At 30.8% G+C, this 24293-nt stretch overlaps 1 protein-coding gene across 1 annotated transcript in view; it reads left to right on the plus strand.

The window, feature by feature from the left end:
* The first annotated feature begins 2734 nt into the window (after window positions 1-2734).
* Window positions 2735-24293, plus strand: part of LOC127715874 (centromere-associated protein E-like) — a 34180-nt gene continuing 12621 nt past the window's right edge. The window contains exons 1-8 of the mRNA XM_052221996.1: window positions 2735-2895; window positions 7394-7570; window positions 10298-10462; window positions 13395-13559; window positions 15316-15390; window positions 17535-17681; window positions 18491-18586; window positions 20155-20301. Coding sequence (XP_052077956.1) covers window positions 2735-2895; window positions 7394-7570; window positions 10298-10462; window positions 13395-13559; window positions 15316-15390; window positions 17535-17681; window positions 18491-18586; window positions 20155-20301 — 1133 coding nt within the window. The remainder of the gene's footprint in view (window positions 2896-7393; window positions 7571-10297; window positions 10463-13394; window positions 13560-15315; window positions 15391-17534; window positions 17682-18490; window positions 18587-20154; window positions 20302-24293) is intronic.

Genomic DNA, 24293 nt, shown 5'->3' on the forward strand with positions numbered 1-24293 from the left:
TACAGAAATGACACACGTATTGCCTTATGATTAAACAAATTATCAATATCAAAGTAATATGCCAGTACAAAAAACATTAGCTTCCGGGGTAAAAGACATATATTCCGTTTTATTCCGTTTCATTTTTGTCCGAAGGAGTTTCACAAATAGATGTGTTTTTTTTCAACTCAAACACTCGTTCCTCTACTAATTATCACGAAGAACTACTGAAATATATTTTTTAACAAGTTTTTCAAGAAAACAGCAGTTACTTAATCGTTATGGTCTCTCGAGTTATTACTGCAAGAAATAGAACTTATTTTTATCGTATGGAAATTAATTAAATTTCTTTTTTACGCATTGCAGTCTGCGTGTGCATCAAAATTCTTAGAAATAATATACCCACTATTCTAGCCCATAGCGTTTACTGATACGTAATGTGTGTACATGGTTATAATATACGGACTTCCTAATTAGATTTGTTTTCCCAACAAAAATGTCAAAACTTATGAAGGTGAAATCGTCATTACACTCAATAAACAGACAGCATCAAACATCGGTAGACTAATAAGACATATCTTTATCTCAACTTACGAAAAACATGTATTCACTTGGAATAGTTTGGATTTGCATGATGATACATGTACATAGCAGGACACTCTTATCCTATTGACACAAAACTAATGGCTTGATTTGTAATTTATGTGATGCCTCCAGGTTGTCATTCATGGTTGGTCTACTCAAACTGAGTTTATAAGTTTTTAACATTTGAATAATTCTGTCGACTCTTATTTGATAATGAAATTTGTTATGTAGATTTAATATTGAAAAAAAATCATCTAAGATATCATCGCTTAGAATATATGGAAAAACGTACGAAAAAAAACCCAAGACATAGAACAAACTAAATTGCGATGTGTATTCCAACTGTGAAAGGTTGATGTTATTATTTATATATTATTATTCCTAATATGCATGTATGAACTACCGTTATCTGCATCTAGTTATTCGTGATTTTGTATCACTGAAAAATAAAATAATCATTTAAAGATTTACCATTAATACAAAAAAAAAGTAAAGCAGAAATTAATGAAAATTAGAAATGATGCATTTTGTTATTCCTTTAATAAGTGTTGGTGAATCAATAATGTAATGCATAATTATTAGGGCCCCGTCCGTAACAAATTGTGTCCGCTCTATATCTAAAGAACCGTTATAATTTCATACTTTATACTTGACATGTATATTAACCAACACCAGAGGGTGTGTCATAATGTTTGTACAACTTCCTAAGTCAAAGTTCAAGGCCAAAAACGTTGGTTTCAGTTGACAACCCCATGTCTTATAGTAAAGATCGTGTCCGCACTATATCTTGCGAACCGTTATGAAGTCAAAGTTTATACTTGACATGTATATTAACCAACACCAGAGGGTGTGTCATAATGTATGTACAACTTCCTAGGTCAAAGGTCAAGGTCAAAAACTTTGGTTTCAGTTGACAACCCCATGTCCTATGGTACAGATCATGTCCGTTCTATATCTTGAGAACCGTTATGATTTCAAAGTTTATACTTGACATGTATATTAACCAACACTAGAGGGTGTGTCATAATGTATGTACAATTTCCTAGGCCAAATATAACACTTTAACTAAAAAACATAGAATAAAATCACTCTCAGCACATAACGAGACTATGTAATAACTTAAAAAGTGCTTCATATCAGCTTATCCATACAAATGTTTTACCACACGAGATCTGATGCTGATCATTGTCATTATAGTCCTTAACATTTGCTGCAGAATTCATCTTTATGTATTTTTCCATCAATCCATACAACTGGCTTAGTTCTGTTCTCTTGTGAGTAATTATATGTGATATCAGCTTATCCATAAAAAATGTTTACCACACGAAAACTGATGCTGATCATTGTCATTGTAGTCCTTAAAATTTGCTGCAGAATTCATCTTTGTCTTTTTCCATCAATCCATACAACTGGCTTAGTTCTGTTCTCTTGTGAGTAATTATATGTGGAGATATTACTCCACCAGAACATGTTGTGTTGTCACTCTGAAAGATAAAATAAACCAAGATAGGGAGATAGGCAACACAACAAATTTAAACCAATCAAATAATTCAATCTGATGTATTTTTGTCGAGCCTAGGACTACTGACGTATAGATTTCCGCATGATAAAAATATTTACTGTACTTTAAAAATGAACTGTTTTATAGGTAAACACAAGAACTATTTAATCTAGTGAATACAGATACAGTACAAAGTTCCAACAATTTAAATGGCATAATTCTGGCTTGACAAGTAATGCGAAATAACCTGTGTCTATTTCCTGTACCAAGTCAGGAATATGACAGTTGTTATACATTCGATTGATGTGTTTGAGCTTTTGATTTTGCCATTTGATTAGGGACTTTCTTTTTAGAATTTTCCTCGGAGTTCAGTATTTTTGTGATTCTACTTTTTTCAAGAAGTTTTTCTTTCTTTTATATTATATTTCTAAAATTAAGGGTAAAGTGCATCCGGTGTACTGTTTCATAGCACATGTAACCTGCTCTAAGAGATTCAACCACTAACATATTTAATAGTCAAATAGTAACCTGTTATTTACGGCGGGGACCACAGAGATGGCTGCCATCTCAATAATGTCTAATTTGATTTGTAAAACGTCTGATGAAAAAAATAATTCTAATAAATATAATAACTAGAGGGTAAACTATTTTCTTCAATGTTGCAGAACGATGCTTCAGGACAAACTACGTTCAAAGGAAGATGCTGTAATAATGCACTGTGCAAAAATAAAGGAATTACAGCAAAAGTCAAATCAGTTTGAGAGTGACAGCATTAGAATTTCCGCAGAATTTGAGAAAGTCAGCAGGGAGAGGGACGACTTAAAAAATCGGTAAATATGCAATGTTTATTATTGTTCTTTTGCTTTCATTAAACATAGGTTTTATATCAAAAGTTTTTAAAATAAAAAAGATTGATTTGCAAATACCACCGTTCATGATAGATCACTTGAAAAGGGTTAATGCTTTTTCAAAGTAGCATAGATGTCTGGATTGTAATTTTAGAATTAACATACTACACAAAACTGTTTTTCATGTTGTTATATTGAAAATTTAGTGCATATATGAAATAATGGCTATGTAGCTATAAAGGTAGTTCGGGGGTATAGAAAAAAAAATTACAGAATTTTATTATACTTTGTGGACTTAAATTTTGTTGCATGGTTATTGAAAAAATACACTAAAATATGGGGGTCATAGGCCATCCAAGAGATTTTTGATCTCTGACATGAGTGCAAGCTAAAAACCTTTTTGATTGAATATTCACAGCAAAAAAAAAATGACAGGCGCTCATTTTTTCATACTGAAAAGCTTGAGGTCTCTTTTTTCATAAAATTGGAATAAAATTTAGGGGTCACCGGCAATATAGCCTAAGAAAAATAATTTCTTTTTTATGACAGGCTTACCACAGAAACAGACTAAAAAGTAACAATTCAGAAAAAAGCAATCTTTATGAAAGGAGAAGTTTGATATCAACATATCTTTAAAAGTTTCCATGGGAATTCAATAAAATTTGGAAGGGTAATTAGGTACTATGTGCAGAAGCAAAAGTTGATTTCAGGGGTGTTCCATGGTAAAACACGGACTTAGCCCTTACTGCATTTCAAATATCATCAACATGTCGCTTGCAATTTCCATTAGTAAGAATTAATTAAAACTTTAAAGGATTATTTTAAGTATTATTTGTAGATATGCAAGTAGACTAAGAGTAATTTACCAAACTGACTTTGTGGTCTTTTATGGTAAAATGAGGACTTAGCTATGCATGTGTACTCTATATATTTATATATATATATATATATATATATATCTCCTTTCTGAGGAGTACCATGAGATATGGTGTAAATAAGACATTAAGTACATGGAACAGGCATAGATTAATGTGAGCATTTGCTTATCCAGTTCAGCAGTTAGGCTGTGATGGTTGTTATTACCACAAGATTAACTACCTTTCAAAATTCTGTATGTGTGGGGGACGGGGCACTTTAGTCCTTTTTGGTAGGGACATTCAGTTTCTTACCCTTTTCATATATTTTGAATATTTAGAAAAACATACCCTATCATATTTTTTGGCCTAAAAATATAGCTACCATGAATATGTTATTTCCTAGAGAGATAAATATATTTGACATAAATGTATATCTGATCATGATGCATTTACACAGTGGTTTTATTCTCATCTTTGAAAAATACGAATAGTTTCAGATACTTACTATATAATCAACAACGTCATCAGATATTTTATCTAAATGTTTTGACAAGTCCCTTATATATTATCAAACTCGAAATATTTCCAATTCCACAAACTCCTCCGTACAGCTCATTACAAATTAGACACCTCCTCTCCCCACCCCTATAGAGCCTCCCACAAAATATATATTATAAAGTTTTCATAGTTTGCATGGTAAAGCATTGACAAAACAACCATTTTTACAATTGTGATTTGTCATAATTCACATATCTCCTATATGCAGTTTCCATAGGACTTCACTTATTTTTGAATTATTGATTTTAGTGATTCCACAATTGATTACATTATCTGTGGAGGCGGACATTTCGTGTCTCTTTTGTGCACATTAACAAACATAGCTTGTCTTGCATTGATAGATGGTTGTATCTGGGTTGAAAATTGCAAAGATTGAAAAATAACTATCATACCTCCAAAATGATATGAGGGTGGAAATAAGAATGATAGATTTTTCTCATTTATAGATATGAAGTACCACAATTTTAAGTCTTAAAAACCTTTGCCATAGAAATATGTGGATCAGTAATATATCAGATGTTAAATTCTCCAAAAGTGTATACTTGTATATTACTTTAAGTGTGAATTTTTGATTCACTAGTTAATATTTGCTGGCAGAATTGATTCAAAGAAATGTCTTAATATATAATAGATATATATATATATAAACGCCTAAAAAGTGTACACAACAACACCAATAACAAAATTAAAAACCAATTGTTCAGAGAACAATTGAAGGTCTTTCCACATCAATTTTTTAAATAATTGATGAGAAGCTAATTCTGGTTTACTCAAAGCTACTATTGGCGTCCATACATAGTTTTCTTCATACTGATTCAAAAAACATGATTTCTATAGACTTTTGCCTGAAATAAGGGAGATAATTGTCAACTTCCGGTTAAGAAAATATCACTTCCGGTCTCAAATGATAGCTTTATTTACACTGATTCCAAAAATATATGGTTCATATATACTTTTGCTTGTAAAAAGAGAGATAATTGGCTACTTCCGTTTTAGAAAATGTCACTTCCGGTCTCATATGATAGCTTTATTTACACTGATTCCAAAAATATATGGTTTATATATACCTTTGCCTGTAAAAAGGGAGATAATTGGCTACTTCCGGTTTAGAAAATGTCACTTCCGGTCTCATTTGATAGCTTTATTTACACTGATTCAAAAAATATATGGTTTATATAAACTTATGCCTGTAATAAGGGAGATAATATGCTACTTCCGGTTTATAGAATATCACTTCCGGTCTCAAATGATAGATTAATGTATGACCATTCAAAAAATATATGGTTTCTATGTACTTTTGCATGAAATAAGTGCAAAAATGACTACTTCCGGTTCACTCAAGGTCACTTCCGTTTGACATTTTCAAGGTCATATGTCACCCAACATTTTGCAAAAGATGTTATGGCTTTATCATGTACCAATATGAAGAAATAATCAATTTACCTTAAAATAAAACATTTCAGGGGCAATAACTCCAATAAGATGTCGCTGGATTGTCTTAGACCAAATGTATCATATCTTTATCACAATATAACAAACATTTTGCACTTGTTCTTTAATATATAACATTAATAATATCGGAGAAAATGCAAAACCAAGCAAAAGACAAAATTCAGAACATGACCTTGACCTTTGACCTAGACCTCATTTTCGAAGTTAGGATCCAAGGACTTTAAATAAAAAGACTATAGGTTTATACGGCTTACAGTTTATGAGTAACAAAAACATAACGACAAATTAATTTGATAAAGGTAGATAACTCCTTTAAAATTTCATGGAATCGCTTCGATCCAAATTAGCCAAAAATTCCGGAGGATGTAACGAACAATTTAGAAAAAGAATTTTGTCGATATCTTTTTTTGTTACGAAGGAGATGCACACAGATGATAAACAGTGAATAGGGAGATAACTCTTGCAAAGAAAATGGGTCGGCTTAGCAGGGTGAAATTTAAAAGCGCATAAACTATACGATACAATATGAGAAATATCTAAGCGACATATTGCGAAACAAACATTTATCGCAAGAACAAAATTTGGCGGAAGAAAAAAAAAAAATAATAATAATAATCAGAATAAATACAATAGGTCTTTCCACAGAAAAGTGGAAAGACCTAATAATAATAATAATCAGAATAAACAATAGGTCTTTCCACAAAAAAGTGGAAAGACCTAATAATAATAATCAGAACAAATACAATAGGTCTTTCCACAGAAAAGTAGAAAGACCTAAAAAGGAACTATAAATGTAATTATTTACAAATATATCGAATAACAGATATCCTTCATCAGTAAATATGATTGTGATGTTGAATGAATCATATATCAGTCTACTTAGATTAAACTATAACAATCTTGAAATTTATACAATAAAAAAGTCAAACCGAACATCAGGTAAGACGTTTGCTTAATTCTAAATATGTGTTAAACACGACTAAGGTTATATGACTAATTACAACAGAGAGTTCAAATATATGCTTTAAATAAAAATAATAATGTGCGATATAAACGAGCACAATTCTAAAGCTTTAACGGTGTGGACAGTTATGATGTTACAAGAACGATTGAGTCAATAAGAATTCCAAATAAGATCTTCATTTATAATTTTCGATCTGCATTACAGTAGCAGTTCACGTATTCGATTATTATGAATTATATTGTCTTTCTCTCTTGTTTGACGTCAAGAACCAAACTCCATGCAGCGTTATCGTTCGGGTAATGCTTCGGCGTTGGTCAAGAACATTCTCCGTATTTCCAGAACGGAAGTACATTTGCAACAATGAAAATTGCAATAATAAACTTTATAAAGTTTGCAGTTTCCAATTATTCAACTCTTCCTCAATGTATTTAAATAAAATAGATTATTTTAATAATCAAATTTTATTGTTATGGCAAATTACGACAATAAGCATAACTTACGATATCATTGTGCAACCTCCTGCGTATACGGCACGAAAATTCAAACGCCCGAACTACCTAAACGATGTATTATTTGTTTAATTGTTAAACATGAAAACAGGTATAAGAACTATCTCAAAAGTGTTTAGGATAACATTCTTTCGTTACAGAACAGTTTTAAAAGACGAAATACTTTCGGTAGAGGAAATTATAAAAACAAAAGAAAATACATATCAAGTGAATATATTGGAACTACAACAGCAGGTACAGCAATTACAAGCAGAAAAAGGTATCCTTTCAGAAAAGTATGCGAGAATCTGCACAGAGATGGATAACTTTAAAGATGGGTAAATATAACAATGGTCATATTAAAAACTATTTTGATTTCAGTGTTTTCAACAAAAACTAAATTTGTAAATATCATTGTGTAGTATAGGATTTGAACTTGATCATATTTATTTCAATTTAGCATAATCGACCTAACATTAATTTTATAAGTAAAGAACACGTATCATACACGTCTGTTACTCTTAAATTGCATGTTTAATGTTGCATATTTAGTGCAAAGATGTCTATATCATTTCTCAAAAAATACTTTAAATTTTACAATTTGTGTTGGTGGAAGTAATTTAGTTTATTTAAGTGGCATTTAGAGTATTCTATATATTGACAAAAATACCAGACATTCGTTCTTGAATATCACTGAAAAAACATGCTGAACAGAATAATAATTTAGCCGTAAATTTTTAAACCATTTATCTCCACTAAAGAAACTGACTCCCTTTTTTTATATTAAAAAAAACAAGAATAATTAATGGAATAATAATAAAAAATAATTTAGTGCATAGAAATAAAAGGTTATCATTAGACAGGTATCCAATATGATTAACTCAAATGGCCCACTAAAAAATCTTAAGAGTAACGCAATACAACATGAACATTGCATATCTGAATACTTGCGCAAAAAGCAAAGTTACAGACACAGTGTCAATCATTGAGGACTGAGGTGAATAAAATCATGTTGAAGGACTAAAATCGTTTTAGGGATATTGTGAAACGACATAGTATGTATCAAACATGTCTAAAATCTTCCATATTTTTTTAAATTATCAAGATGCAAGCACTCTGAAAGGTTAGTAAACATATTGGTAACTCCTATTAGAAGTTTTTTTTGAGGAAAGTGTAAGATGATAGTTTCATACTTCTTAAATTTTAGACCTTATAATTGGATGACGTGTGTGAGATCAGAATTTTGTCATTGTTTACGCGTAAATAGTAGGTCTAGAACGGTTTAAACGGACTGGCCATGACAAATCAAAAGAAACTGGATAACGTTACTTTAAGAATAATATTTAGTTATGTTAAAGGGGCATAAGATACGGTGTATAAAAAATAAAAATATGATTTTTTGTTTATTCAATTATCAATAAAAGTGAAATAGTAAAATAATAACTCGCTTTTAGCAGCCAGCTTAGTTCATTTTTGTCAAAATTAGCTAAGAAACATCGCTGATGAATCATTCACTTGCAAGTGAATAATTTGACCTCATGGAATCCGTATTCATGTGACCTTCAAACTAACGCCTTAGCTAGAGATGGGTTACGCATAAACTAGGCGTGTTCAGTGATTGAAAGAAAAAGAATGTCAACATTGAAAGTGAAACAAGGATAAACCATTAGATTGATTGATTCGATCTACAAAAACTCATTCTTATACAGGTAAAAACTATGATTAACATATATATTTTTATGCCCCACCTACTATAGTAGAAGGGCATTGTGTTTTTCAGTTTGTGCGTCCGTTCGTTTGTCCGTCTGTCCGTTCATCTGTCTGTCCTGCTTCAGGTTAAAGTTTTTGGTCAAGGTAGTTTTTGATGAAGTTGAAGTCCGATCAACTTGAAACTTAGTACACATGTTCCCTATGATATGATCTTTCTAATATTTATGTCAAATTAGAGTTTTGGCCCCGATTTCACGGTCCACTGAACATAGAAAATGATAGTGCGAGTGGGCATCCGTGTACTATGAACACATTCTTGTTAACCTATAATATGAACTCAAACAGACCTAGAAAAATCCAATTACACGTGTTCGCTATGTATTTATATCTTTATTTATTTGTATTTTGGTTTATATGACCGTCGGTAGTCTTCTTTAGGTCATCTCGATGGTTAATTAGATGGCGTCTAGACAAAAATTCACAAGAAATGCTGACACGTATTATTGAGTCCATGCATCGTAATTTGTTTATTTTATACTTTTTATAAATATGAAATAAGTTTTAGTATGTTATAAATCAATTATAATAAATTGAAGCAAAATGGTGAACATGAATTTGACAGCTATTGCCCCTTTAAGAAAGAAGTAAAATTCGTTATGAGTTAGCTATAAAATAAAATGACAATTTGGTAGTTTATAATCAAGTTTTGTCATGTTATTTCGTTACAAGTTTATACATTTCATATATAACTTTAAATGTGTTTTTTAATATCGAAATATTTATTAGTTTGTTTATTTCTGAATTTTTACTTCATGCTTGCACATAATATGTTTGTTTCTCAGCATTATCACTGGTAACATTCATATATCACAAACATCTTTAAATATGTTTTGGATAACTAGTCATAATTTTGTCCGTTCCTTCGACGGCACATACGAACACCTCCTGAACAATTGATTAAAATGAAGGGAAACTCGTGTTTTTTTTGGGTACATAAGGCATAACCTCCCTCTTTTGTTTGGTTTCCAATAGCATTATATTCGCTTCTTTAAATTAGAAACAACCGTTAGCCTTAATTATTTATACATCAACTATTTATAAGTTGGATAATTATTTGGTTGCTTTTTTGTGACTCATTTTCAATGAAAATCCGGTGACTATTTAATAAATATTATCGGTATAAATAGGATTGTTTTCAAAGAAAATTAGAAAAATAAAAAATCCTATTATAAAGAATAATGCCATGATCAGTATTGTTATTACTAACGTTCTGTGTGCATAATTTTGTAAAAATAGAAATGAATATAGGTATATTATCTTAAAACAATTCTGTATTGAATATTTTAACGTTACAGTACGGTGCGTAAAGAGGAAATACGCTTGAAAGAAGAAATTATAAAAACAAATAATGAGAAAATAAAGGAATTGCATCAACAGACACAGCAGCTACGAACAGAAAATGATGGAATTTTAGAAAAGTATGAGCAAGTCTGCAAAGAGAGGAACGAATTAAAAAATGGGTGAATATACTGTGATTAGTATGAAATATTTGTTTTCACTAAAACGCTTGTTTTATATCACTGTTTTCTATACAAAGTTTGATATATAAATATTGTTGTTTATGATAGCAAATTGTGTTTTAAAAAAAAAGAACTACAGATGTTTTTCATATTTGTATTTTTATATTTATACAGCACATAACTATTAACTAAACTGTCATATTTTTTTATAAAATATTTTGTGGGAAAATGTGATGGGCAGCGATCGAGTACGTTTGCCCACAATCTGCATCATGTTAGAATGACAGTGAGGTTTCTGGAAAAAAAACGTTATATTTATTTAATAAAAGATGAGTATTATTATACGATATAGAAATTATAAATGTGTTACGTTGAGAATTGATTCATATAAATAATAATTAAGTTTCTAATCCCAATTTACCAAATTTGCGACAGTTAGCTGATTAGTTTTAAATCCATATTGAATTATAGAAAAATGGGTTTGAACCGACTTCCAAACGATCCATGATTCTGTAATGAGGAGTACCCAAATTGCATCTATGCTTAAATTCACATCCTTAAAAATCGAATCACAGATGTTGTTTTATTTCTTCAAATATTTAGAATAATTTGACATTAGTCCATGCTTACTATTCATTTTTTGAGAAATGGATGCTTAAAACATATTTTATTTGCTCATTTTTAAAAGATGACTTTTTGCAGACGTCGCATGTCGGCGCTTCCGTAGATTTACTTTTTCAAGTGAATACTTCACCTGTTGATATATACTGTGAACGTTTTGTGTATATTTATATACATTAACTTATTTTGAAAGAAGTATATAATGTCAAATCATAAAAATACAAATGGTTTAGTCTGAAAGAAAACTTGTAAGATTTCCGCTGCCATTTTTGCTGAATAGGTGCAATTTGGGTACTCGGTGCATTTTGGGTACTGTGACGTTACTAATATGTTATTCAAAGATTGTCTGTGATTGCTATTTTGTACATAGATCAGGCCAGTGATTTTTTGTCGTTTATATTGTTTTACACTTTGTCATTACGGGGATTTTAATAGCTTACTGTAGCTTACTGTATTGTATCTGATCATTATGCAAGGTCATACGGTTACCTATCGTTTCTTTAACCTGCTTTCTTTGGCCTTTGATAGATAGTTGTCTAAATCATATAACATCATCCTTCTAGTGTTTATATTGGAAAATTGAAATACACGTTATTAAAACTTTGAGAGACCATGCGTAGTCAATGTATACATTAGATTTACAAAAAGCAAATAATTTCAAAATGCCCTGTATCTTAAAATTTATTGACCCTGTTTTGAGTCTTTTATAATAATAATTCCTAGCACACACATTCTTATAGTATGTACGGAGAATTCATGAAAGTTTGAAAATGTAACATGTAGACTCTATAGCACAAGTGTGAAAGATTATTTAAACTATAGAATTATAGGAAGAAAAGACAATTATCTATTTGCCCCATTTTCTAATTTCATTTTCTTTACTTCAATTTTTATGTGTATACAGAAATTATCTGGCCACATTCGTACTGTATAATTTAGGTTTGCATCTCCTTAGAAATGACATTAGTGTAATGTAATCTTCATTTGAATGATTGTATACTAGTATGACAGTATACTATTGATTGTATACTAGTATGATTGTATACTAGTATGACAGATTCTTTTTTTATTTTATTTTATTTTTTCATTTAAAAACATTATTTTGTAATTATTATTTTTTTCGATTTAGATGGTGGCATCAATAGATGCTTCTAATCTCTTATTTGTCTGACCATAACTGTATTATACTAGGCATGTTTTTGCAAGGGTGTTGTCAGGTTGTCACGTTGTCAGTGAACATTGACCATTGTAAAAACGTATCATTTGAGGTATGCACACACCATACAATAGGATACAGGTAATTTTACTGTTGAGGAATGGGAAAGCTGACAGTATGCACGTGGAAGCTAGAGATAATTTGTCTACTATTTCTACCCCAGGAATAAATTACCTTACCTGATTTGGCAAACATTTCGGAAGTTGGGTTCTCAGTGCTGTTCAACCTCGTACTTGTTCGGCCTTTTAACCATTTTTGATTCGAACGGCACTAATGAGTCTTTTGTAGACGAAACGTGCGTTTGGAGTTCAGAATTTTAATCCTTGTATCTATGATAAGTTTATTGTATGCATCATTTGCAAAATATAGAAATAAGAGTAGGCTTAATTTTGGAAATTAAGGATTATATATTTCAACGTTGTATACAAATGATTACATACGAAATATATTTGACGGAAGAGATTTTAAAACACAGAATGAGAAAAGGAGGAATTAGGGTAATATTCAAATAGATAAAAAAAAAAACAGAAAAAGATAGAATATTTTATATTTATGAAAAAAAGTGCAAAGAGAGGAACAATTACAAAAATGGGTTAATATGATGTGATTATAATGAAAACAATATTTATCTATTTAATTTTCACAGAAACGGTGTTTTCTTATCAATAATGTTAACACAAAATTTTTAATAAATGTCATTTTAACTGGATTATATTCGATGAAATAGACCCACAAATTATGATTATGTTTGCATTTAAATTGAAAGATTTGGTAAACAGTACAAAACTATGAAATTAACTGTCCTCTGTTAAAACATGCGTGTAACTGAGAAAAGCCAATTTGTATTATTTTGAATTATTTGTAAGAAATAAATATATGAATAAAATACAAATCGCTACCTGAATCCAGATTACCTTAGATTGATTTTTTTATTTTTAATGTTCCTTTTTGGTCATACAGCTCTTCAACTGATTCGGCTCTTATAAATTCGTGGCTTTCATATAATCAGTTGTTTGACTGTCCTGATGAAGTTAAATCCAGGAAAGCGTTTTGGACGCAAATAATATAAAGTGTTGTTTCAATATTCTTTTGCAGGTCAATGTTTATGGACGAACTACATTCGAGAGAAGAAAACATAAAAACACAAGAAAAGAAAATACGGGATCTACAGCAGGAATCACAACAGTTAAAAACAGAAAAGGATGAATTTGTAGAAAAATACGAAAAAGTCTGCAAAGAGAGGGACGACATAATAGATGGGTAAACACGATAATGATAATATGTCTTTTTATGCAGAGACTGTGTTCATAATTAGTGCTTTCAGACGAATATGCATTTCATAGTTCAGGATTAACCATTTCAGACACATTTATAACTCTTTGAAGTTACAATGTTTGAATCTCAATCACACAGAAAATATCCGTTCTCATAAACTATTAGTCGTAAAGCTATTGTTTTTATTACATGTTTCTTTTTTTATTAATTAATTTTTCGCAATGCATTAATATCCATGCAGATGCGTATTTTAAGATTGTATGATACTAAACCCCGAACGGGAGGGATTGTGCGTGATTTTTATATGATGAAGACAATCGTTCAATCAGTTTAATTGAGGTCTGGAGCTGGCATTTCAATAACTGCTAGTAGTCCTTTGTTAATTTATGTATCATTGTCATTTTGCTTAGTTTCTTCTGTTACCTATTCCAAAATCGGATTCGGACTTCTTTTAAACTTAGCTGTACTGTGCGTATTGCTGTGTGTTTGTTTTTTTCTACATTGACTTAAGGTATAGGGGGAGAGTTGTGATCTCACAAAACATGTTTAACCCAGCTGCATTTTTGCGCCTGTTCCAAGTGAGGAGCCTCTGGCCTTTGTTGGTCTTGTGTGTTTTTTTCTAATTTTGGTTCATAGATATGTTTCTGAGTTTTGTGTGGAGTCCATTTTCACTGAACTAGTTCACATTTGTGTTTAGGACCAGCTAAAGGCCGCTTCCGGGTACGGAATTGTCTCGCTGTGTTGAAGACCCATTGGTGGCCTTAAGCTGTTTTCTGCTCTTTGGTCGGGTTGTTGTCTCTTTGATAATTCCCAATTTCCATTCTCTATTTTAAAGGTTGAATTCGGAATAAAAAAAAGTATAACACCAAATTAATTGGTCGGAAAATGACAAAGCAAGGCATGTTTTGACTCCTATTGATAAACTATGACATATTTACTTCCCATTACGGGCTTTCATTATGACAGATACAATATGATCTGTTTGCCAGATTGCCATTTTTTTTTATATTTCGGGTATGACATGTACCCTCCTTTCCCTACAAAATAGATTGAGAAGTTTATACTAAACTATCCGAATTAGAAGAAAAGGTAAATACAAAATAAGATATGGGTTAACGGGAACATGGGTTGTAAAGGGACAAATATGCTGTAGAAAAAAAAGAGTGCAGGAAAACGATAAAGGAGTGAAGATTAAAGGATATATAAAATATTAAAAAAAAGACCTTAGTTTTTTTCATAATATCAATTTTTGTTTGAATATTTTATTTACCTATAGTAACATTAAAACAGGATATAACATTTCTGGAAAAAATTATTATAAGCCATTTGAATTGATTATACATAAAAGTTACACTTTTCTGCGATGGTTAATGATGATTTACAATTGTCTTTAACTATAGTGCACTAGTTGAGTTTGAATATGACTCGGGCTTTCAACTGGCTTTCAGTAATTGTGATTAACTTAAAGCGTAATTGCTCGTTCCTTTTTAAAAAGCGTGGGTAAAATCTTAGTACAAAATAGCAGAATATTCAGCCATACGTACCATAAGGAACCTATTTGTAATTATAGGTAACCGCAAGTATATATCAACACGCAACCTTTGTATGCTTATAATATATGTACGCATACAATTTGTGCACATATTTCAATGTGTAATTTATCGTTCTCATTTGGAAGTGTTGAAATTAACACATCGAATATTCTATTTAAATATAAATGAGTTCAACAATGTATCTGCAGGAACCAGTCTATAGAATTGACATTCGAAAATATGGACCGTTCATTAAAAGAAAAAGAAAAAGAAATGCACGTCAAGTATGTTTTTATCATATAATTCACTTTTACGGTTGGGTAAAATGTAGATTCCGTATTGAGTTCAATATAAATAAAGGCAACAGAAGTAGACCTTTGTTCAGTAGTCTTAATTCGATTAAGCAAAAACAAATCCGGGTAACAAACTAAAACCGAGGTAAACACATCAACTATAAGAGGAAAACAACGGAACAAAAGAAACACTGAACTACAACAAAAGCAAACGCCAACATAAATAGAAACGGACTGTAGATTCCTGACTTGGTACAGGACATTTTAAGAAAACAAAAGGTGGGTTAAACCTGGTTTTATGGCTAGCCAAACCTCCCGCTTATATGGCAATGTTAAAAATACCGCTAAAATGACAACACTACTTGACAAGAATACAGTACAAACAACCGCAAGAATACTCGGCACAGAGAAATACAGAGATAAATAAATAAAATTACATTACAACATGTAAACCGCATAATGAGAACGGAGACCTCCCATGAATTTACGACAGCACACCAGGACACCACAAACAAAATATAAACTGCGCGTCACATGAATGGATCAACGTCACAAAAAATGACGTATTATTTGCGACTTTTATATTATCACAGGTAAATTTCTAAAAATAAAATAGATTTGTTTTATCTATAGACATGAAAAAGAATATAATATTGGAATTGAGTTTGTAATGGTGTTATTAGTCCCCTACCGACGAAGTCGAAGGGGACATTAGGTTTGCACTCCGTCAGTCTGTCCGTCTGTCCATCCGTCATTCCGGCAAATCAGCTTTCCACACTTTTTTTCTTCGTTTTTGAAGAAATTGATTTGATATTTAGTATACAGTTTTATCATAACAAGTTATAGATCAAGTTCGAATTTTGTTCCGGTCTGATGAATTAGTCCAGAGTTATGGACCATAACTCTGGACCATATCTAATGTTAGCGTACTATGTTAAACCATATATCTGTTCAAAGGGAGATAACTCATTTTTTAAAAGAAATTCTTTGTTAAATTATTTGAAGAATTTTTTGACAGGTTGGTTTGTTATTTAGTATAAACTAATTTTCTGAGTGCCATATATTTAAAAAAAAATTATGAAGAGAAATCCATTAATTAGATAATAATCTATTTTTATTAATGTATATATTTCAATACATTACATTGTGTAGATAAAAGTTGTTGACATTTTATAGATAAGTTACAAATATATATTAGTTTGTGACAAATGAAAGAAAAAAGTATTTGGAACTATTAATTATATCTGATTATAATTTGAAAATAGATATACACTGTATTACATCATATCTAATTCCAGAGAACTATTAATCATATCTAATTGGTATATATAGTTTTATCATGACAAGTTACAGATCAAGTTCAAATTTTTGTTTCGGTCTAATAATTTTGTGCAGAGCTATTGTCCTTAGACTTGAAAAATTCACTCATATAATCAGTTTTCCACACTGTTTTTAGTCATGCTTGAAGATATTGACATGATATTTACTTTTTGTTTACACCATGACAAGTTATGGAAAAAGTTAGCATTTTGTTCCAGTATAATGAATAATTACCCGGTAATGCAATGCAATACTCTCAGAATGCTTGTTTTTATGTATTTTCTAACCATGGCAAGAATATTAAAATGTACTGGTGTTTGTAATGGTGTTATTATTTGTATTTTCTAACCATATTGGTTTTTCTTTTAAATAAAACTGTGTATTAAAAAAAAAAATTCTTGTGCATATGAACATCATGTTCACTAGCAAAACAGAACAACCAAATATGTTTCTTGTCAATTGATAATTATTGAGGTTTTTTCACACATGATTTAGTAAACTGGAAATTTACAGACGAAATGTATCATTTAAATAAAGTGAACACTGAGTAACTGGCAAATAAAGTAGATTTACAAAATATTTGTTATTTATGACATTTGTAAATATTTTACATGCATAATAAAGAAGCACTTTTGCAAGTATCATTTTTTTATTCTCTAAAAATATTGAAGCAGACATACAAATGATTTTAGAAAAAAATGTTTATAATTGGGAATACATTTAATTTATTATTTCAATAGTTTTAACTTTGTTATATACTTAAATTAATGTATATATAACAGATAGATTTGCAAAACAATAACCGATCTTTTTAGGAACCAAGAATTTCAAAACCAACTGAATGAAAAGGACAGAAGTATATCAGACTTAAACATGATGCTAAATCGACATAAAGAAATAGTATCAGATCAAGAAGAAAAAATTAAAATAATACAAAAGGAGAGGGATGATTTGCAAATTAGGTATAGTTATAACATTGATTCACACATACAGGATTCCTGTCTTTTATTTGGCCCGTTTTTTGTCCTTTAAACAACCAAGGAAATTATCTCTGACATACATGTCTACACTGGTCAGCAAGTGTAAGCATTCTGAAATCAATTGCCTTTTGAAAATACATTTTTTAAATGATTGATTGGCATATCAATCGTCAAATTCACTATTCGCGTGTGTACCATTTAAAAGTTCAAGAATCTATTTCATCCATCATGAATGCAACTCGCACAAATATAGCAGCTATGGTACTAGTAAGTCAGTTTGAAAAATATAAATACTTAGCTGTAATATATAACCACAGTCCTGTCATCGATTTTCACATCAACGAGTGAGACTTATCATTGATTTTGTACATACCATTGGCAACTTAACCGATTTCCCTGGTGGAGCACTTATTCTACCTGAGCACCTAAAATCACACCAGTTTTTGGTGGTTTTCATGTTGCGCAGTCTTTTTTTGTACAGACATTTTTTCCACTTACCTTTTTTCTTTCATTCACTTATATTTTCGATTACATGCTAGACTGAATACCTATAGATCACTTAGTAGATTACTCGGATTTTGAATATTTGCTTATTTTGCTGAGTTGATTGGAACACATAAACTACATCTGTGACAAACTTAATGAATAATTAAAAACAAATGATAACCAACTTATTTTGTAAATGCACAATCTCAATAGTTTACGAATTCAATAATCCGAATTAAATCAAAATCTTCAATTGGTCGGCACCAGTGAAATCACCTTCATGGAACAAGTTAATATATTTATAGGAACCAGTCTATTCAAAAGGTATTTGATAATTACGAAAAACGTATTGAAAATTACCAGAGAGTACAGGCAGAAAAAGAAAGAGAATTGCAAAGCAAGTATGTATTGAGGGTTATAGGAATAACATACAAATGAAATAAAAACCTTGTAACTTTCCCTTAATGGTATTAAAGCTACCTCTAGTATAAATTAGAGAGCTACTAAACAATGATGAAAAACAAAACGCAAATAATGTAGACCAAAACATTTGTTACGGAATAGACCAAAAAACTCTAAAACACCCAGTATTTTTTGTCCATTTATTTTACTATTGTCACCGAATCACCGAAACTACATTATACTATAGTCGCCGTCATGTAAAATTGGATCCAGGTTTTTTATCAAATATTTTCTAACTATCAATCGCGTTCATTCGAGATGACGTTTTTATCTTAGAGGAATATAATATGTTTTCGAAAAACCATCATTGTCCTACCTTTTATTATGATTTCACTTTATAACCCTTGCCTACACATTATCCTAGACGATTTTCAATGGTGGAATCCGACATTGTTTTTTCAACGGAAGTGTTACCGTGGAGTCTCACGTTCAGTTTATTTACATATTTTTGGGACTACTTGGAACTTTTCATCAATTCCAAGGTAAGTTCAGCAAAATATTCTAGAGCAGACGATACGCTACTATAAAGCGCGGGAAACTGTGTCACATCAATGACACGTATATTACCGGAGAGTAAAATGTGAAGGTCATGATAATACAGTGCAATCACAATAAAAGATAGGACAGTAGTGGTATTTTGGAAACATTTTAGGTTCCGCTAAAGGAAAAACATCATCTCGGATGAACGCGATTGATATCTTTAAAGTATAACATGGGTCCAATTTTAAGTGACGGCGACTCTAGGCGATTGGATTAAACTGGTTCAGTTTGATTAACAAAGTGCATGCATTACATACTCTTGTTTCTTTTTAAAAGCTAGTATAAAGTTGATTCACTGATACATACTTCATGTTTCTTCTATCTTTTTTGTCCATTAGAGCCACAAACTACAGACAAACGTTTGTGAAAATACAGAGTACACAATCATAACATACAATAATCGACTTACTTATCATATTTTGGTAACTCGTTTTAAATAATTTTAAGAGGTACGATAGCTGCAAATCATATAACACATTTATTTATAATATGGATAGAGTTCTATTACGCATTAAATCGCAAAAAATGTAGAATCTAGACTCGGTTAACAACAACAGCCGGTTTTTATTAATTAAAAGATATGTTTTATAAGAACAATAGAATGCAGTTGGCCACGGGTCACAACCTATATATAAAAGCCCAATTTGGACCAATAAAAAAAGTTCCGAAGAAAAAACCGTATCACAATATACTTAATTAAATGGAAATACCTATTCAACATAAAATATGATTTAAACAAAAAAAATTAACATGAACACAACCTTTGAATCTACCAATGTGATTACTGAAGACTGGCAATTCAAAAGGACAAAACAAACCAAACAAAGACACTGTTTGACCGATAAGGCAAACAACCTTGAAAAATATATCTTCTTCAAGATTTTTTGCTGGAACCAATTTAAAAAAAAAATGAAAATTAACATGAAATTTTCATTAAATGTGCAAGTGTAAATATGATATTTTTTAGGCAGCAGGCATTTCTAAATCAACTTAAACAAAAGGATTATAGTATATCTGAAATGAATAAGATAGTGAATCACCAAAAAGGCTTGATTTCAGATCAAGAAGGAACAATAAGGGGAATTAGAAAGGAGAAAGATGATTTGCAAACTAGGTAGTATTATAAACTTATTTGCATACTTTGTTTAAACTACAGTCCTACGTCAGTAACATAATATTTTCGAAATTACCGCGTTAGTCTTTTCGCTGTCAAATATTATGGAGTTTATTGTTGATGTGGACAATTCTACATATTTGTGAAAGCTAGGTTAGTACAGGGTTCAATGGCAACGTTCACTCTTTTAAATCTATCAAAGTATGTCCGTCCATTTTTGGTTGATGCGATTCTCAGTCTTCTTTTAAAAATATGGTAATCCTTACCAAATCAAATGGTATTGAAATGATTTCAGTATTTTTCGTCATATGCAGGCTACTTTAAAAAATATTTCAAAGATACCAGGTTCGTAATTTTATACGTCAAACGCGCATTCGTCTACAAACCACTCATCAGTGAAGCTCAAGCAAAATAGGTAAAAAGCCAAATAAAGTATAACTTAAAAAATGAAAAAGCTCGACATTCAAAAGATTTTATATCAACGACAATTTATTGTTTAGCAGATTACAAAAGGTTGTGTATATTAACTACTGTATACCTTTTCAAATAAGTTTTTAAAATACGGCCACAGAAATTTGTTAAAAGGGGAAATTACTTTGCATCAAAAAAGAAATTAACGGAATCTGCAAAAAAGTAAACTGAATAAAAGGTTTACAGTTTTCTTTTTGATCAGATAAAACCAGAAAAGACATTTGAACACAACGCAACAAGTTCGTTATTTTCATACCAAAGTCAAACAGAAAAACATCCCTAAATTTTTGTCTCACCATACATTTCTTGTCGCTACCACTTGACAATCCTGCATATCTCTGTTTCGGAGTTAATATAAGCAATTTCAAAGTACTGGCCTATTAATATGAAATCAAACCACCCAAATTATATTTTTGGCTGCTATATATGGGTATATTTTATTATTTCTGGCTGACATTTACTCCGAAATAATAAATAGTAGAAGAAAATAGGTCGGAAGGCAATTTTATCCAATACAACTGAGGAAACTATAAGATACCTAAGGTGGAAAATATTAAAACAAAAACCATCAATAGTGTTCATTAAATGACAGATAATAAAGTCAAACATTAAAATACTGATCTTGACTGGTAAACTTTTAACGCAAATAAAAAAAAGTTATTCAGTAGTAAAACAATAGTGGAATTGTAGTTTCTGCGTTGAATATATTAGCGTTTTGAGTCAAACTATTTATTGTGAGTACTTTATTACTAATCTTAGCAATATTATTTTAATACGTAGCCAAGTTGCGAATATTAAGTTTCCATATTATACCAACGGTGTACTTTTCTACTAAATGATTACATTTCATATTAACCGTGATTATAGATTTCAGATTTTCCGAACAAAGGAGGCATTGTTTATGACAGATTTAATTTTAACGAATTGGTTCAAATTCTTTGTGGAAACAATGGAGAATCTTTTTTCTGATATTTATGATTTTAGAGGTCAGGCTGTGTGGTTGTCGATAAAAATAAGAATTTTAAAACTGAATATATATCAATCTTTTAAGACCAGAATTTTGCTAAGCACCTGTCCTTCCTCCATGACATATATGTTGTTGTCCCGCTGATAAAACCTCCATACAACATGTTTTGTTGTTGTGAATCACATTTCATAAACTGCTTGATAAAAGAATTAGGTATTGACAATTCACTTGGAACTTTAACATAAACCCATCACCACTAACCAAAGAGGAAATCCTGAATAATCAAATTCATAGTGTCTGTTCTTTGTCCGTATGGAATTTCAAATTAAAGATGAAGAACCAAATCTTCTTTCACTTTATTGGATACCTAATTGGCATAAGTGTCCCTACAAACAACGTTATATTGCTGGGTCTTCCAAGTGCTCCACAAAATCTCTTTCTCTCAACTATTTACAACTTTAAAGCAATCAAACCCGGACTTCAGAGTTTTTATGAAACGTCCTACTATAAGGGCGGTGTGAATCAGATGTGTATATTTAAAAGATTAAAGGATCTGTTATAGTACAATCAATGTAAGTCCCTTTCCTCTTGCAATAGTATAACACATTTGACTTTTCTACCCTCTACATAAGTATTCTCCATTCCATACTTGAATACAAAGTGAAAGAATTTGACCTACTTTGTTTTAGTAGAAGCAAATTCCAACGTAGATACAATTACCATGTTTAAAGGAAGGACAGATCATTCGTTATAAAATTAGAACACTCTTATTAAAACCAAAACAATATTCTAAAACTGAAATTATCACGATGTTTGATATCTCGATTGAAATCATATTCGTTTTGGTGGAGGTGTTTTTTCTACAAATAATTTACATTCCTATGGGAACAAGCTATGCTCCTATTCTTCCAGATTTGTTCTTATATTGATGCGAAGCAGACTACATACACGAGTTTCTTAAGAAGAATGAAAAGATTCTAGCATTATACTTCAACTTCACGTTTCGCTATATAAATGATGTCCTTTCACTAATAATTAAAAATTTGGTAACTATGTTGAACGTATCTATACTATCGAACTATGAATAAAGGATACAGTAAATGGTGCTCAATATCATGACTAACATTTAGAGATTAACAATGTGGGCAGGTAAGAACAGAACTTTACGAAAAAAGAAATGATTTCTGTTTTCAAATGGGAAATTTTCCATTTCTGCGCTTGAATATTGAGTATATTTCTCCCAGTTGATACGCTACGCCAGAGCTACCTTTGTTTTGTACCATGATGTCATAGATAGGGGGTTGCTATTTACAAGGAAGCTATTATTCCAAGGATTCTATGCAATGAAGTTGAATTCATAACTTCGAAAATTTTAAGGACGCAATCACACCAGTTGTAGAATATTTGTTTTACAGACGAAGACGGATAAGTGGCAATTGTCTTAACCACAATCACGTCCTCTTTTCCTCTAATGTAGCATCAATGAATTAGACCAACACTAAATTTGTACTTAAATGAAAAGCACAACAGGCGCAAAATATGAAGCAGGATAAGCTTACCTTTCTTGATCACCCGAGATCAACCCCGGTTTTGGTGAGGTTTCTGTTGATGAGTCTTAACTTGTCTATGTTTTGTTTTGTAGACTGTTGTATGTCTTTTAGTTGTTTTTTTTGTATGTTTTTCTTCGACTTATTAGTTTGAATATTCCTTTGGTATTCCCCGTCTCTCATTGTCAAGTCCAAATTACTTCCCTTTATAGTCTACTTATTTTTTTTTCAAAAACCATTTTAATTTTCAGTCAGGAAAAAGGAACAATTATATATATATTTTTTCCCTTTCCGAAGCAAATTTGAGGTTTTAAGAAATAATATAAAGACTCGAAATATAACAGCCTTGCGTTTCACTAAAATATCAACGATAATAACAAATGCTCATTAATGAAGATAGTTTTCAATTAATTATCAAGTTGAATAGACCTATTTTGGTAAAATGTATGTCAAAGCTACACTGTTTCACAACAATTCTTGGAATACCATATTTGTCATACACGAGGGAGAAGATTTAAGAAAATTACAAATCCATCCTTCCATAAAAAATAATCAAAAAAGTCTTTATACTTGATACCTAAACTTCGCAAAATTCAAAGTCGTCTTTGATGTTCAACTAAACATCTTATAAAGTTTTTCTCATCAGTCTTCTTTCAGAAATACTGTGATAAGATAAAAATCGAGAAGTGTCAAATCAAATGTAAATCCTTACAAATTTTGATTTGGACCATGAACAATTTTACTGCGCGAGGATACACTCTGATCCCAACATCAGATACTTTACGAATGATGTAATCGATATGCTAGACTATTTGATCGACAACATACTTGTCGAATTTGATGGATTGATATTTTAACAAATAGTCGGTATCCTTATGGGTACGTATAATACATCCCTGCTGGACGACTTGATTTTGTTGTCATATGAAACATAAGGAACCTTCTCAAAGACAAACAAGAAAACAATATCTTGCATATTTGAAAAAAAGAAGCAAAATCACAAAAAT

Source organism: Mytilus californianus, unplaced genomic scaffold, assembly GCF_021869535.1.
Source record: "Mytilus californianus isolate M0D057914Y unplaced genomic scaffold, xbMytCali1.0.p SCAF_9, whole genome shotgun sequence".
Taxonomy (NCBI): Eukaryota; Metazoa; Mollusca; class Bivalvia; order Mytilida; family Mytilidae; genus Mytilus; species Mytilus californianus.